This window comes from Kogia breviceps, chromosome 7 (assembly GCF_026419965.1).
Source record: "Kogia breviceps isolate mKogBre1 chromosome 7, mKogBre1 haplotype 1, whole genome shotgun sequence".
In the NCBI taxonomy this organism is placed as follows: domain Eukaryota; kingdom Metazoa; phylum Chordata; class Mammalia; order Artiodactyla; family Physeteridae; genus Kogia; species Kogia breviceps.
This window is the reverse complement of record NC_081316.1, coordinates 11,950,268-11,962,830: the sequence shown is the minus strand read 5'-3', so window position 1 is coordinate 11,962,830 and position 12,563 is coordinate 11,950,268. Positions and strand designations below refer to the sequence as shown.

The following is a 12,563-nucleotide window of genomic DNA, read 5'->3' as shown; positions in this document are numbered from 1 at the left end:
TGGTTTCACGTATGAAAACCTCATTTTCACTACCTACCTAGTAATTAACTGTGTTCATCTGTATTGGCAGGGGTGGGGGACAGGGGAGTGAGGTTGACAATGGGTCTGCTATGAGAAGTTGCAATTCCCCTTTGAGGAAGCACCTTAATTAAGTGTAGTCTGTGTGGGTTCATTTTTGCGTAATCTGTAATGCCCCAGACTGCACTCCGTTGTTTCAGTAACTACAATAAGTGCTTTTGTGACCTCTAGTGGTCATGGCTGGTAAAGGCTAAGCCTCCTTTAGGGAGTTGTCAGTTATGCATAACCACTTTTGTGAAGATGAAGGAGAAAGAGGAAGGAAGATTGCTACCAAATACTTTTCCCCTATTTAAAAATAGTATGGAATTAACAAAGTGGATAGAGAGGGAACATACCTCTACATGATAAAGGCAAGCCTACAGCCAACATCTTACTTAAGCATGAAAAGCTGAAAGCATTTCCTCCAAGATCAGGAACAAGACAAGGATGCCTTTCTCGCCACTTTTATTCAACATAGTATTGGAAGTCCTAGCCACAGCAGTCAGACAAAGAAAAAAGAAATAAAAGGAATCCAAATTGGAAAGGAATAAATAAAACTATCACTGCAGATGACATGATACTACTTATAGAAAATTTGAGACATTACCAAATAACTAGAGCTAATAAATGAATTCAATAAAGTTGCAGGATACAAATTAATATAAAGAAATGTCATGTTTCTATATACTCACAACAAACTATCAGAACAATTAAGAAAACAATCCCACTTATAATTGCATCAAAAAGGATAAAATAAGAATAAATCTAGACAGAGGGAAAATACTTGTACTCAGAAAACTATAAGACACTGATCACAGAACTAGAACAAATTCTAAAATTTGTATGGAAACACAAAAGACTCTGAATATCCAAAGCAATTTGAGAAAGAAGAACAAAGTTGGAGGTATCACGTGCCCTGATTTCAAACTACACTTCAAAGCTACAGTAATCTAAACAGTATGGTACTGGCACAAAAAATACATCAAAGGAACAGAATAGTGGATCCAGAAATAAACCACACTTATATGGTCAATTAAGCTACAATGAAGGAGACAAGAATATATGATGGGGAAAAGACAGCCCCTTTAATAAATGGTTTTGGGAAAACTGAACAGCTATGTGCAAAAGAATCAAACAAGACTACTTCCTCACACCATATACAAAAATAAACTCAAAATGGATTAAAGTTTTAAATGTAAGACCTGAAACCATAAAACTCCTAGAAGGAAACAGAGGCAGTAAGCTCTGACATCAGCCTTAGCAGTAGTTTTTTGGATATGTCTCCTTAGGCAAGAGAAACAAAAGCAAAAATTTTAAAAATGGGACTACATCAAACTAGAAAGCTTTTGTACAGCAAGGGAAACTATCAATCAAGTGAAAAGGCAGCCTACTAAGTGTAAGAAGATATTTGTAAATGACGTATCTGATAAGAGATTAATATCCAAAATACACAAAGAACTCATACAACTCAACATGAAAAAAAAAAAAAACCTGGGGCTTCCTTGGTGGCGCAGTGGTTGAGAATCTGCCTGCTAATGCAGGGGACATGGGCTCGAGCCCTGGTCTGGGAGGATCCCACATGCCACGGAGCAACTAGGCCCATGAGCCACAACTACTGAGCCTGTGCATCTGGAGCCTGTACTCCACAACAAGAGAGACCGTGATAGTGAGAGGCCCGCGCACCGCGATGAAGAGTGGCCCCCGCTTGCCACAACTAGAGGAAGCCCAAGCACAGAAACGAAGACCCAACACAGCCAAAAATAAATAAATTAATTAATAAACTCCTACCCCCAACATCTTAAAAAAAAAAACAGAAAAACAAAAAAAACCCGTGATTTTAAAATGGGCAGAGGACCTGAATAGTCTTCTTTTTTCAAAGAAAACATACAGAAACCAACAGGTACATGAAAAAAATGCTCAATATTGTTAATCAACAAATCAAAACCACAATAAGATACAACCTCACACCTGTCAGAATGGCTATCATCAAAAAGACAACAAGTAACAAGTGTTGGCCAGGATGTGGAGAAATTAGAACCCTCGTGTACTGCTGGTAGGATCGTAAATTGATGCAGCCACTATGAAAAACAGTATGGAGCCTTCTTTAAAAATTTAAATAGAGGGCTTCCCTGGTGGCGCAGTGGTTGAGTGTCCGCCTGCCGATGCAGGGGACACGGGTTCATGGCCCGGTCCGCAAAGATCCCACATGCCGTGGAGCTCAGCCCAACTCCAGGTAGAAAGTGGTGAAAACAAAAATGGAGGCAAGGGAAGAGGTCTCTATTTCCTCACTTCTGCACATTTACCAATCACTTAAGATCTTTTCTGCCCCTGACCTCTCACCTCTGACCCCTTTGGGATGGCTTACCATCATGGCACCTGTTATGAGTTGACTTGTATCCTCCTCTCCCCTGAAAAAAACGTGAGTCCTAACCCCCAGCACCTCAAAATGTGGCCTTATTTGGAGAAAGGATCTTTACTGAGGAAATCAAGTTATAGCGAGGTAATTAAGGTGGGCCCTAAACCAATAAGACTAGCGTTCTTATAAAAAGGGGGAATTTGGACACATGACAGACAAACATAGAGGGAAAATGATATGACGAGACACAGGGAGAAGGCGGCCATCTACCAGCCAAGCAGAGATCCTTCCCCACAGCCCTCAGAAGAAACCAACCCTGCTGACACCTTGATTTCACACCTCAAGCCTCCAGAACTGTGAGGCAATAAAATTCTATTGTTTAAGTCACCCAGTATGGGGTACTTTGTTATAGCACCCAACAGTACTGACTCAGGTCCGGGCATAGTTTAAAGTATACTCTTTCTCTTATGGTGCTTTATGGAGTCTTCAGAGGACACACACACACACACACACACACACACACACACACACACACGCACAAGGACATCTCAGTTCCCTTGATGCAGGCAAATTCATCTCTGCTAAACGGTTGGCTGTTTGCAAATCATTCTTCTCACAGGCCCTGGACATCCATCCTTACACCTCTTCCACCTTCTTTCTCCTTGTCTCTCCATGGGGTCCCGTGGGACAGGATATAAGAAAACCGTAAACCCACACACTGCACTGGGCTGTGCATCTGGTCAACAGGATATTCACACCTTTCACCTGCCATCAGTACTAACGTGGCTACTTCTCTCTACTCTGAGGTCACAGGCTGCTTTGATCAGCCTCCAAACAGATTCTCCCAAGCCTGTGTCAACACCAACCCCCTTCAAACTGCAGAGGCCTCATATCAAGCTCCCTGCGTGATCTTTTTTTTTTTTTTTTTTTCTTTTTTTTGTGCTACACGGGCCTCTCTCTGTTGTGGCCTCTCCCGTTGCGGAGCACAGGCTCCGGACGCGCAGGCTCAGCGGCCACGGCCGCTCCGCGGCACGTGGGATCTTCCCGGACCGGGGCACGAACCCGTGTCCCCTGCATCGGCAGGCGGGCTCTCAACCACTGCGCCGCCAGGGAAGCCCCCTCTCTGTGTGATCGTGAAGTGTCTCTCACTAAGCTTGATGGATCACCTCACCCCTAACCATTGGCGAGGGGAAGTGAAACTCACACTATATCAACTCTGTCCAAAGAAATCTTTGTTGTCATTGCCAGTTTCCACTTCCTTTCTTGATTTTTCCAGTGCTTTTTACAGGCTGTAGGAGAGTGGGTAGCTAAGAAAAGCAAGGCCACTTCCAACCAGCTCCTTTATAATTCCAGCCTAGGAGGCCCAGCCCCTCACTTTGGAATATGCGGATTACCACATACCTTGGGCCTCAGGCAAAACTAAGTCAGAAGCAATTCTGCTTTAAAACCCTGTTATAAACATAACATTGGATGCGGGTTTTCACCTTTCATATTGGCAAAGCTCTAAAAGAACTTTCATATCCTTCCTCAGAAAGGGTGTGTATAAACAGTCACGCTGAAACATTGTTGGTAAAGGCCAGTTTCACGCAATTTTATGAGGTAAAATGATTTTAAGTGAACATCCCTTTGATCCAGTGATTTTTCTTTGGAATTTGCTCAAAAGAAATACCAAAACAGTACCAAAATGGTATGTATAAGGATGTTTATTAGTGTGGTCTATAATAACAGACTTGTAAATAACTTGACTAAGCCACAATAGGGAATCATTTATTATGGTGAAAAGATTCATAGAATACCATGGATCTAGTCCATAAACGCCAAGACAAAAGCATGAACAGTAGCTGGCATTGTTCCTTCTTCTTGGCCAAACAATTAGGACTAGATCCATTCTTCATGCCTGTTAACTTACTCCCTGAGAAATGCTGGAAATAGCTCTCTTGTAAAACTCGATTAACTCCCCAAATTGGGACTGACTCTAATTTAGCTGGATAGTCCAGAAACAATGCCTTGTACCTATACTCTACTTTTTAAATTTTCAAAGCGCTCATAGAGCACTGATTCCCGAACTTGATTGGACATTAGAATCACCCCTGGGGCTAGTTCACAATAGGACTTCCTGAACCCCCCCACCTTTAGAGTTTCTTAGTAAGTGGGGACCAGATATTTACATTTTTAACACAGGCCTCAGGAAATTCCAAAGACCAACTTTTGGGAGATGTTAGCAAATGCATTCCAATAAAAGTAAGTTCATCAAGGTTCTTAATCCTACTTTGCATCATACTAGCTGTGTAGCAAATCGTTTAATCCCTGAACCTCAGTTTCCTATAAATAACTGCCATTGAACTATCAGAAGAGAAGAGTAAAGAAAGAGCTGTGAAAAATCTAAGGGAAAAATGATTTTCTGTGATCAGGGAAGACTTCAGGTCCATCCCTCGATTTTTCACAACCTTTTATTTAAACTTCTCATATCTCAACGTTAGCTATTTGTATTCTCATCGTATCATCCCTACATAAATATAAATTCAGAAAGGATCACTGATTTTTCATACTGGTATCCTCCACTGTACTTAACACAACTCTTACAAAGAAAAATAGACATTACAGTACTCCTTAAATGTAGAATTTTGAGTTAATTTTTAGTTCTTTTAAAATAAGCAATGAGGTAGAAGTTTTAGGGCACCAAAAGACTTACAGACCAATCAAAGAGTGATGGTACTGCAGCTTTATTCTCCATCCACACAATCTTATACAATATTCAGCTTGAGATTTTAAAATACCTGAGTACATTTGAATCTCCCACTTTCGTGGGAAGGGAGAGGGGAGCACAGAAGAGCTGCCCAGAATCCGACACGGGCTGAGGGGGCGGGGGCAGTTTAACCCTTTTAAAACTGCTCTTGGGGAGCCTTCCCTGGTGGCGCAGTGGTTGAGAGTCTGCCTGCTGATGCAGGGGACACGGTCCGGGAGGATCCCACGTGCCGCGGAGCGGCTGGGCCCGTGAGCCATGGCCGCTGAGCCTGCGCGTCTGGAGCCTGCGCGTCGGGAGCCTGTGCTCCACAACGGGAGAGGCCACAGCAGTGAGAGGCCCGCGTACCGAAGAAAAAAAAAACTGCTCTTGGGACAGAAATGATTGGCTGTAATAAAATTCACTAACTCTTTTGATACAGATTCAGTGTGCAAATAACCAAGAAGTACATAAAACTGTGGACAGGGAGAGTTCTTCCAGTAGCTTTGCGAGATTACAGGTTTTATTTGTTGCCATTTACGATATTAATCCTTGGAGAAAGACCACGCACAGATTTGGCATGATTTAAATACAACAGACATCAGCCTCAATTGGTAATCCCATCGGTATCCTAGAAGCTTGGAAAAAGATACTCTCTTTCTAAATATTAAAAAGCTTCATGTCCATAAAAATGATTTGCCCAAAATTCTCCCAGAATAATTATACCTTTTTTTCATTTTAACTTGATATCGAGTCATATTGTCCGTTCACTGGGGTCTGTGGAGTCACACCAAATGTGCTCAAATACTGATTGTACAGTTTTCCTGCTGTGTGACCCTAGGAAAGTTAAATCCTTTGACCTTCGAGATGGAATCTGCAAAGTGGGTGTAATGACTTACTTATCGCATGGATTCGTTGGGAGGACTAGACGCAAGGATGAGGTACTCATCGCCCGACACAGTGCAAGAGCCCAGTAAACGGTAAGACAGTGATGAGTCCTTCGCTTTTTTCTAACGTCTTCCGGGGTAGAAGGGGGCTAGAGACGCGGCGTAATGCAGTGAATTGTAAGGAACCAACTTGCCATATGAACCCAGGCTTTCTCAGCATGGTACTTCGCGGAGAGAACTCCCCACCCTGCCGCCCTCATCTCCGGAAAGACCCCAGAAAGAACGCAGAGCCCCCCAACCGCCAAAGGGGCGCCGGGACGGAACCCGCACGCACCAGGCCGGAACCCAGGTCCCGAGGCTCCGGTTTCTTCCGCTTCCACCCGCCCTCACCGCAGTGGGGACCGGCGCGAACGCAACTTCCGGCTCGACCAGGTGGGGGCTGGAGCCGGTTCCGGAGTGGCTCGGGAGTGCTGCGTCCCCTGCCCGCGTCGAAGTGTCCGCTGCGGTCGCCGTGGGGAGCCCGACGCGACCGCAGGAGCGTGACCATGTGGCGGCTGCTGGCTCGCGCCCGCGCGCCCCTCCTGCGGGCGCCTTTGTTAGGTCAGAAGTCCCCTGTGCCCTCCAGGCCTTGCCTCTCTCCACACCCCTCCCCCGCATCGGGTATCTCGCACAGTCCCAAGACTGCGCACGATTGCGGAAGCAAGGGGAAGGGGCTGCGCTTTGCTGCCGCCCCTCCCGCCGTAAGATTCGTGCAGACGTGCAAAAGGGTCAAACAGCGTTCGTGCAACCTGGGGATCGGCGCCCAGAGTCCCCGGCTTGTCCTTTGGGGGCGGGGGGCAGTGCCTGCGAGCCCCTTTAGTGGAACCCACGTCCCAAACCCACAGGACACCTCTGTCAGGAGCATATTTGGTCCAGAGCCTACCAAGCCCTGGCCTTCTCGCCTTCGTCGTTTAACTTGATCTGTCTTTGTAGATTCTTGGGCAGCGCCGCCCGCCAGCGCTGGCCTGAAGACGCTGCTCCCGGTGCCAACTTTTGAAGGTGAGAAGCTTATCTGCTTTCCTGTTTGTAAGCCTTTTCTGTGATGGAACCCAGCAGAGGATAGGTAAAGCGTAGGAGTGTTCTTGTGCCCCCTATTTCCATTCACCCATTCAGTAATTACGTATTGAAGGCCTACTGTATGCCAGGCAGTGTTCTAAACGCTCGAGGAACAAGAAACTCAAAAAGGCTCCTGCTTTCAGGGAGCCAACCTGTCATGGAATCTCTCCCCTACGGCCTCTACCACTGGTGCATGGCCCACAGCTGCCCACTCAGCTAAACCTAACTGGCCTCAGTTTAGACTTTTGATGTTTTCTCCAAATGAGGTTACACATGTGCAGTCAGTAACAGTATTATGTGAAAAGCATTAATTTAATATAAACAATTAAGGTAAGCCACAATTTGGTATATCTAACTTACCTTTTTTTTTTTTTTTTTTTAATACATTGGAAATCTCAAAAAAATGAGAGGGGCCTTGACCGATGAGGGCCTTATCTTCTACACATAATTGTGGAACTACTGCATGCACTGGAGTACATACGGCCGTGGAGGCAAGAGAAAGCATTACTAAGTTTCTCTGTAGCTACATATAGAAATGGCAGGGGGCAGTTTCTGTAGCCCTTAGAGTCTCCTGTTTTATATTGGACTCCATCACAGAGCCATGCTTGTTTTACTATAGAAATACTTTAGATGACTTACAAGTTCATTTTTTTTTTCCATATTGTCAAAACGTCAGACATGATAAACACATAGCATGCCTGGCCCTCACCCAGCAAGCGCATTGTAGTACGGGTCTCAGCATGAAAAGCCCCTGTATATATAAAGGAAAGAGCACTGATCAAAGAATTAGGTTGTAAGTTTCCCAACAAGAATGTGGCAGAGCAGGAGAACTTAGGTATTTTGATGTACAACATAGTATCCTTTCCACTACCCGTTATCGGAGAGGCAGTGTGGTATTTTTTTTCTTAAGTGACATACTGTCTAGCTTTGCAGTTTTGACTGGATGACCCGAACCAAATTATAAAATGTCTCTAGGCCTGAAGTTCCTCTTCTATACAATGGAGATTAAAAATACTACCTGCCTAATGTTCTGTTTCTTGATGTGGATGATAGTTATGTGGGTATGTTTGTGTGTTCACTTTGTGATAATTCACATTTTTTATGGGGCCCTTTGATACATGTGTGTTTAACTTTTAAAGGTTTAAAAATATTAAAAAGGAAGCCCTAAAAGATACCAAGGCTATCAAGTTGTTTTAAAGATTAAATGAGATAATGCATGTAAAGCATTCAGCTCAATTCCAGCACTTAGTAAACATTCACACACACACACAAATGTTACCTGGTGTTATTTTGTGACACTCTCGTATCTCTATACCTTCTCTAACAGTCCCTTGTTCAGTGTTAGGTACAGAGTAGGCATTTTTAAAAAGCATTTTGGTTCGAAGGTTAAAACTCTGCTCTCTTAAAAGGTTCAAAAACATTTGCATCAAGCACTGTCGTAGTCAGAAGATTCCAGTGTCAGTGAAAGCATCCACAAGATAAACCTAACACACTTTTGGAATTGTTGTTGAGTGGTAACTTTAAGACTTTGACCTGATTGTTATAAATCTTTCTAGGAAGAAAATGAATCCTTTGAGATGTGTGGTTTGACTTATTCTTGGTCATCTGTGCTTTTAGATGTTTCCATTCCTGAAAAGCCCAAGCTTAGATTTGTTGAAAGGGTACCACTTGTGCCAAAAGTGAGAAGAGAGCCTAAAAACCTGAGTGACATAAGGGGACCTTCCACTGAAGCCACTGAGTTCACAGAAGGCAGTTTTGCGATCTTGGTGAGTCCAGCGTCAAGCGGCTATAGGGTGGAAGCCAGGGATTAAAATAGACTCCTTGAGTTCATTCTCGTCTCTTCCTCCACAGGTTTTACTAGAACTGCCACTAGTTGCTCTTTAAACTGATGAGCAGGACCCAGTAAGCATTAAGTCATAAATGTTTTTTGTTTTACGTAGAGTGAAAATAATGTAAAAGCAAAAGGAAGAGGGTACCTAATTTACCCCATAATTAGACCATGAGATTTTCTCAAGCCTCTGGTCAAAATAAAACTATCCATGTTCTAGTACATGGGACAGACGTTTCCTTACTCATCAAGTAGCTTCCGTGAAGACTTGACCTCAGTACCTACACAAATGGCTGTGGACAAGGATTTGGTTCTCATCAGGCAGCCGGAGGTGTTTTAACTTCCGATTCCCGCAGCCTTTGCATGATCAGCCCCTGCCGGCCTCTCAGAACTCAGCCAGCTCCTACTCCTCCCTCTACTCGGGCCACACTGGCCTCCGCTCAGACTCACCAAGCCACGTGCTGCGCCAACGCCTTCGCAGATGCCATTCCTCTGCCTGCAGCACTCATCTGTTTTCCCTCGGCTGCTTCATTCCATTCTGGCCTCAGCTGCCAAGGTCAGCGCCTCAGAGAGGTCTTCCCTGGCTATCCACTGAAGCGGGTCCACCCTTATTCCCATTTATTACTGTACCCTAGGCTTTTCCTCCATGGTACTTACTAGAACTTATATTTTTACTTTTCACGTGTATCACTGAAGCCACAGTTACCATAAAAGAAGAGACAGAATAGATCCCATGAAGGATATCTAAATCCCCATGTGTTTCTAATTCTTCCATTTACTTTTAGGCGCTGGGTGGCGGTTACCTCCGTTGGGGGCATTTTGAGATGATGCGCCTCACCATCAACCGGTCTATGGACCCCAAGAACATGTTTGCCTTATGGCGAGTCCCAGCCCCTTTCAAGCCCGTCACCCGCAAGGGTATGGGACACCGCATGGGGGGCGGCAAAGGTGCCATCGAGCACTACGTGACCCCTGTGAAGGCCGGCCGCCTCATCGTAGAGATGGGCGGGCGCTGCGAGTTCCAAGAGGTACAGGGTTTCCTCAACCAGGTGGCCCACAAGTTGCCCTTCCCCGCGAAGGCCGTGAGCCGTGAGACTCTAGAGAAGATGTGGAAAGGTCAAGAAGAACGAGAACGCAACAACCAAAACCCCTGGACCTTTGAGCGCATTGTCACTGCCAACATGCTGGGGATACGGAAAGTGCTGAGCCCCTACGACCTGACCCATAAGGGGCGATACTGGGGCAAGTTCTACATGCCCGTACGTGTGTAGTGAGGATGTAAGCAGGAAACGGACACAGGCTGTTTATTCCCCTCGGCCAGTCCTTCAAGTCTCTGGGTAGCTCTGATGTCATAACCAAGGAGCAGCATATGAGTAGATGCTTTCTGAAAAGCTGTACATTATCTGTCAGGTTTTTTAAAGTGCATTATATTTATATTAAATAAAGTTTGAGCATCACCTCAAGATGATGTAACGTCTCACTGGTCACTAATTCCCTTAAATGATTAAGAACCAGGCCTGACTGACTGTTTGTTAGGAGCTCTGATTCTCCCCGGCTATAAGATAAATGTCTTCAAGGCTGAAGCGGATGTTTGCATCTCCCACCTCTGATTCAAGTCAGACTTAATGTCTGTACTGCCTTTTATATGTACACACTCCAGGAGCTAGTTTCTATGACATTTTACTAGTTACAGACTTTTAATGTTTGGGGGAAAGCAAAGAAAACAACAGTATGTAGGTTAATTGATTCAACATATTTATTTACGCCCAGCTACCCATCTTCTCTCAATCTTAGAAGGGGGGGATGTTGGACAATACGGCCACAGGCGCACCCTTGCCTTTTAGCAAAAGGAACTGATAGAAACAAAACCTGAATGGTGTGGTCTTTCCTAGGCCTGAAACCCTCCGGGGATGGCGGGTATTTGGCTGTAGATGTGTGTCCCTACAGGTCCTGGCACAGTGCAGGGTGCCACACAGCACTCAGATCATTACTGTTGAACGAACAAGGGCCCTGGGTGATTGAAAGCCCCATGGTTCCAGCTCCCTGTTTGCCTTTTAACAAAATTCATCTATTTTTCAGAGCTAGCCAGCAATGGTTTCTATCCTGTATTCAAACCAAAGGAAATACAGATTGACAGGAAAAATATTAAACCATTTGCTTTGAAAGTGGGCAGAAAACAGCACACTGACTAAAATGTCAATTTTTTAAATCCCACTTTCTTAAAAAGTAAGACCTCCGGCAAAGAAAATAATTTACTTTCAAAAGTACAAATTTAAGCAGTTGTGTGGGCCTCGAGAACTGTATACCGTGATTTTAAAATATATTTTTAGTGAACCTCTGGTACTAAATCACTAAATTGAATTAGAACACACCTGAACCTTGAATTGGGGACAGTGTTTTGGAACAGTTTCTTGTACACAAGTTGCTGGCCAACAAAGCCAGTTTCAGCTGGCAACGTGAATCACTTGAGAAGGGGTGTGAGTGACAGCCTCGTTTTTCTGACCTAATTTTGTCACCTCTTCTTTGTTAAGGGTTCTCAGAGCATGGTATTCGTGACTGTTGGGCGTTCAATCACAGCATAACGTGTTTCTTACGGGGTCCACGTTTAATTACTGAACCACAATCCCGGGGCCAGACACCTCTGCAAAGTAAGAGGCCGTTGACAGAACTCTATCACCACCTCCCGTAAAAAAAGGACTTTAAAGTGTATGTGGTGAAAGTGGGGCCTGCTGTGCCTCTGTGTGGGTGGATCGACCATTCCCAGGCATTGCTACACAGCCTGTGACACAGACCATTTCCCACTGATGCCTTAAAGCGTTTAAGAGGCAAGTCCAAGGACTCGGCCATAGCAGAAATCAGAGCTTAATTTCAGATAAAGTCAACAGATCCTTGAGCAGCTACAAGCAGCAGGCGCTGTGCTAAGCACTGGGGACAGCAGCGAGGGACGTGCCTGGGGCCTGTCGTTAGACAGTCACCTTGGAGAATGTTGGACCCTGAAGAAGGAAGGAGACAGAGCCTTGGTCAAAGGTGAGACCTAGAACTGGAAGAGCAGAAGTGACAAGTGCCCTGACCCTGATCGACTCCCAGCAGTTAAAATCAGATCCTGACGCTCCGGGTGTGCTTCAGCCATAACGTCAGCGTGGGCTCTGGCTCCAAGTTTATTTCCTAAACAGGTACCTATGCTTCCTCCTCTACCCTGCAGTCTCCTCCTTTAACCATCCTCCTAACCTGCTACACAGTTCTCTACTCGGTGTTCCTTCACCCCTGCCTGCCACCCAAGTCCATATTTTTGTAAATCTCCCTTTGCGTAACTTTTAACTGGTAGGTGGTTGAGGTCCTGTGTCCTCAGTGGTTTCATAATGGAAAGAAGAGCTTTTGAGGAATCTGCAGCGGAGGAGGGACGGCACCACAGAGGTGGAAGAAGAATTGAAAATGCCGGGTGAGGAGCCATCTGTGAGGACTGAAGGGGATAACAAAAACGGAGGGAAAAAAATCATAGATTATACAGCAAAACGTGCGGGGCTGGGATCACCAAGCGTGTCTCCAGGGGTAAAGGCACTACCCACAAGGCTCCAAAAACCTGTCCTAACCTCCTAAGGGAAAAACTGTACTGATATT

The 12,563-nt window shown here is 45.0% G+C and overlaps 2 protein-coding genes across 20 annotated transcripts in view; one reads left to right on the top strand and one right to left on the bottom strand.

Annotated features, from left to right (window-relative positions):
- The window catches only part of STX3 (syntaxin 3), a 96,513-nt gene that overhangs the window by 36,359 nt on the left and 47,591 nt on the right, over positions 1-12,563 (bottom strand). For 9 of the 19 annotated variants that reach the window (XM_067037322.1, XM_067037327.1, XM_059070520.2 and 6 more), the window contains one exon: positions 10,684-12,405. The exons of 3 other annotated variants lie outside the window; for them this stretch is intronic. The gene's annotated coding sequence lies outside the window, so the exon portion shown is untranslated. Of the gene's footprint in view, positions 1-10,683; positions 12,406-12,563 lie in introns of those variants that run through there. 7 more of the 19 variants (XM_067037313.1, XM_067037323.1, XM_067037328.1 and 4 more) reach the window with 1 other exon arrangement.
- On the top strand, positions 6,430-10,413 carry MRPL16 (mitochondrial ribosomal protein L16). Its single transcript, XM_059070542.2, has 4 exons — positions 6,430-6,622; positions 6,995-7,060; positions 8,735-8,883; positions 9,731-10,413. Exons 1-4 carry the CDS (start codon positions 6,568-6,570, stop codon positions 10,214-10,216), a joined length of 756 nt encoding a protein of 251 aa, XP_058926525.1. The 5' UTR covers positions 6,430-6,567; the 3' UTR covers positions 10,217-10,413.

What these genes read in the sequence shown, in the direction of transcription:
- MRPL16 (XM_059070542.2), top strand. Translation starts at nt 6,568, where the DNA reads ATGTGGCGGCTGCTGGCTCGCGCCCGCGCGCCCCTCCTGCGGGCGCCT. An exon ending in CCCGGTGCCAACTTTTGAAG is followed by an intron (nt 7,061 to 8,734) that starts GTGAGAAGCTTA and finishes CTGTGCTTTTAG; the next exon opens with ATGTTTCCATTCCTGAAAAG. An exon ending in AAGGCAGTTTTGCGATCTTG is followed by an intron (nt 8,884 to 9,730) that starts GTGAGTCCAGCG and finishes ATTTACTTTTAG; the next exon opens with GCGCTGGGTGGCGGTTACCT.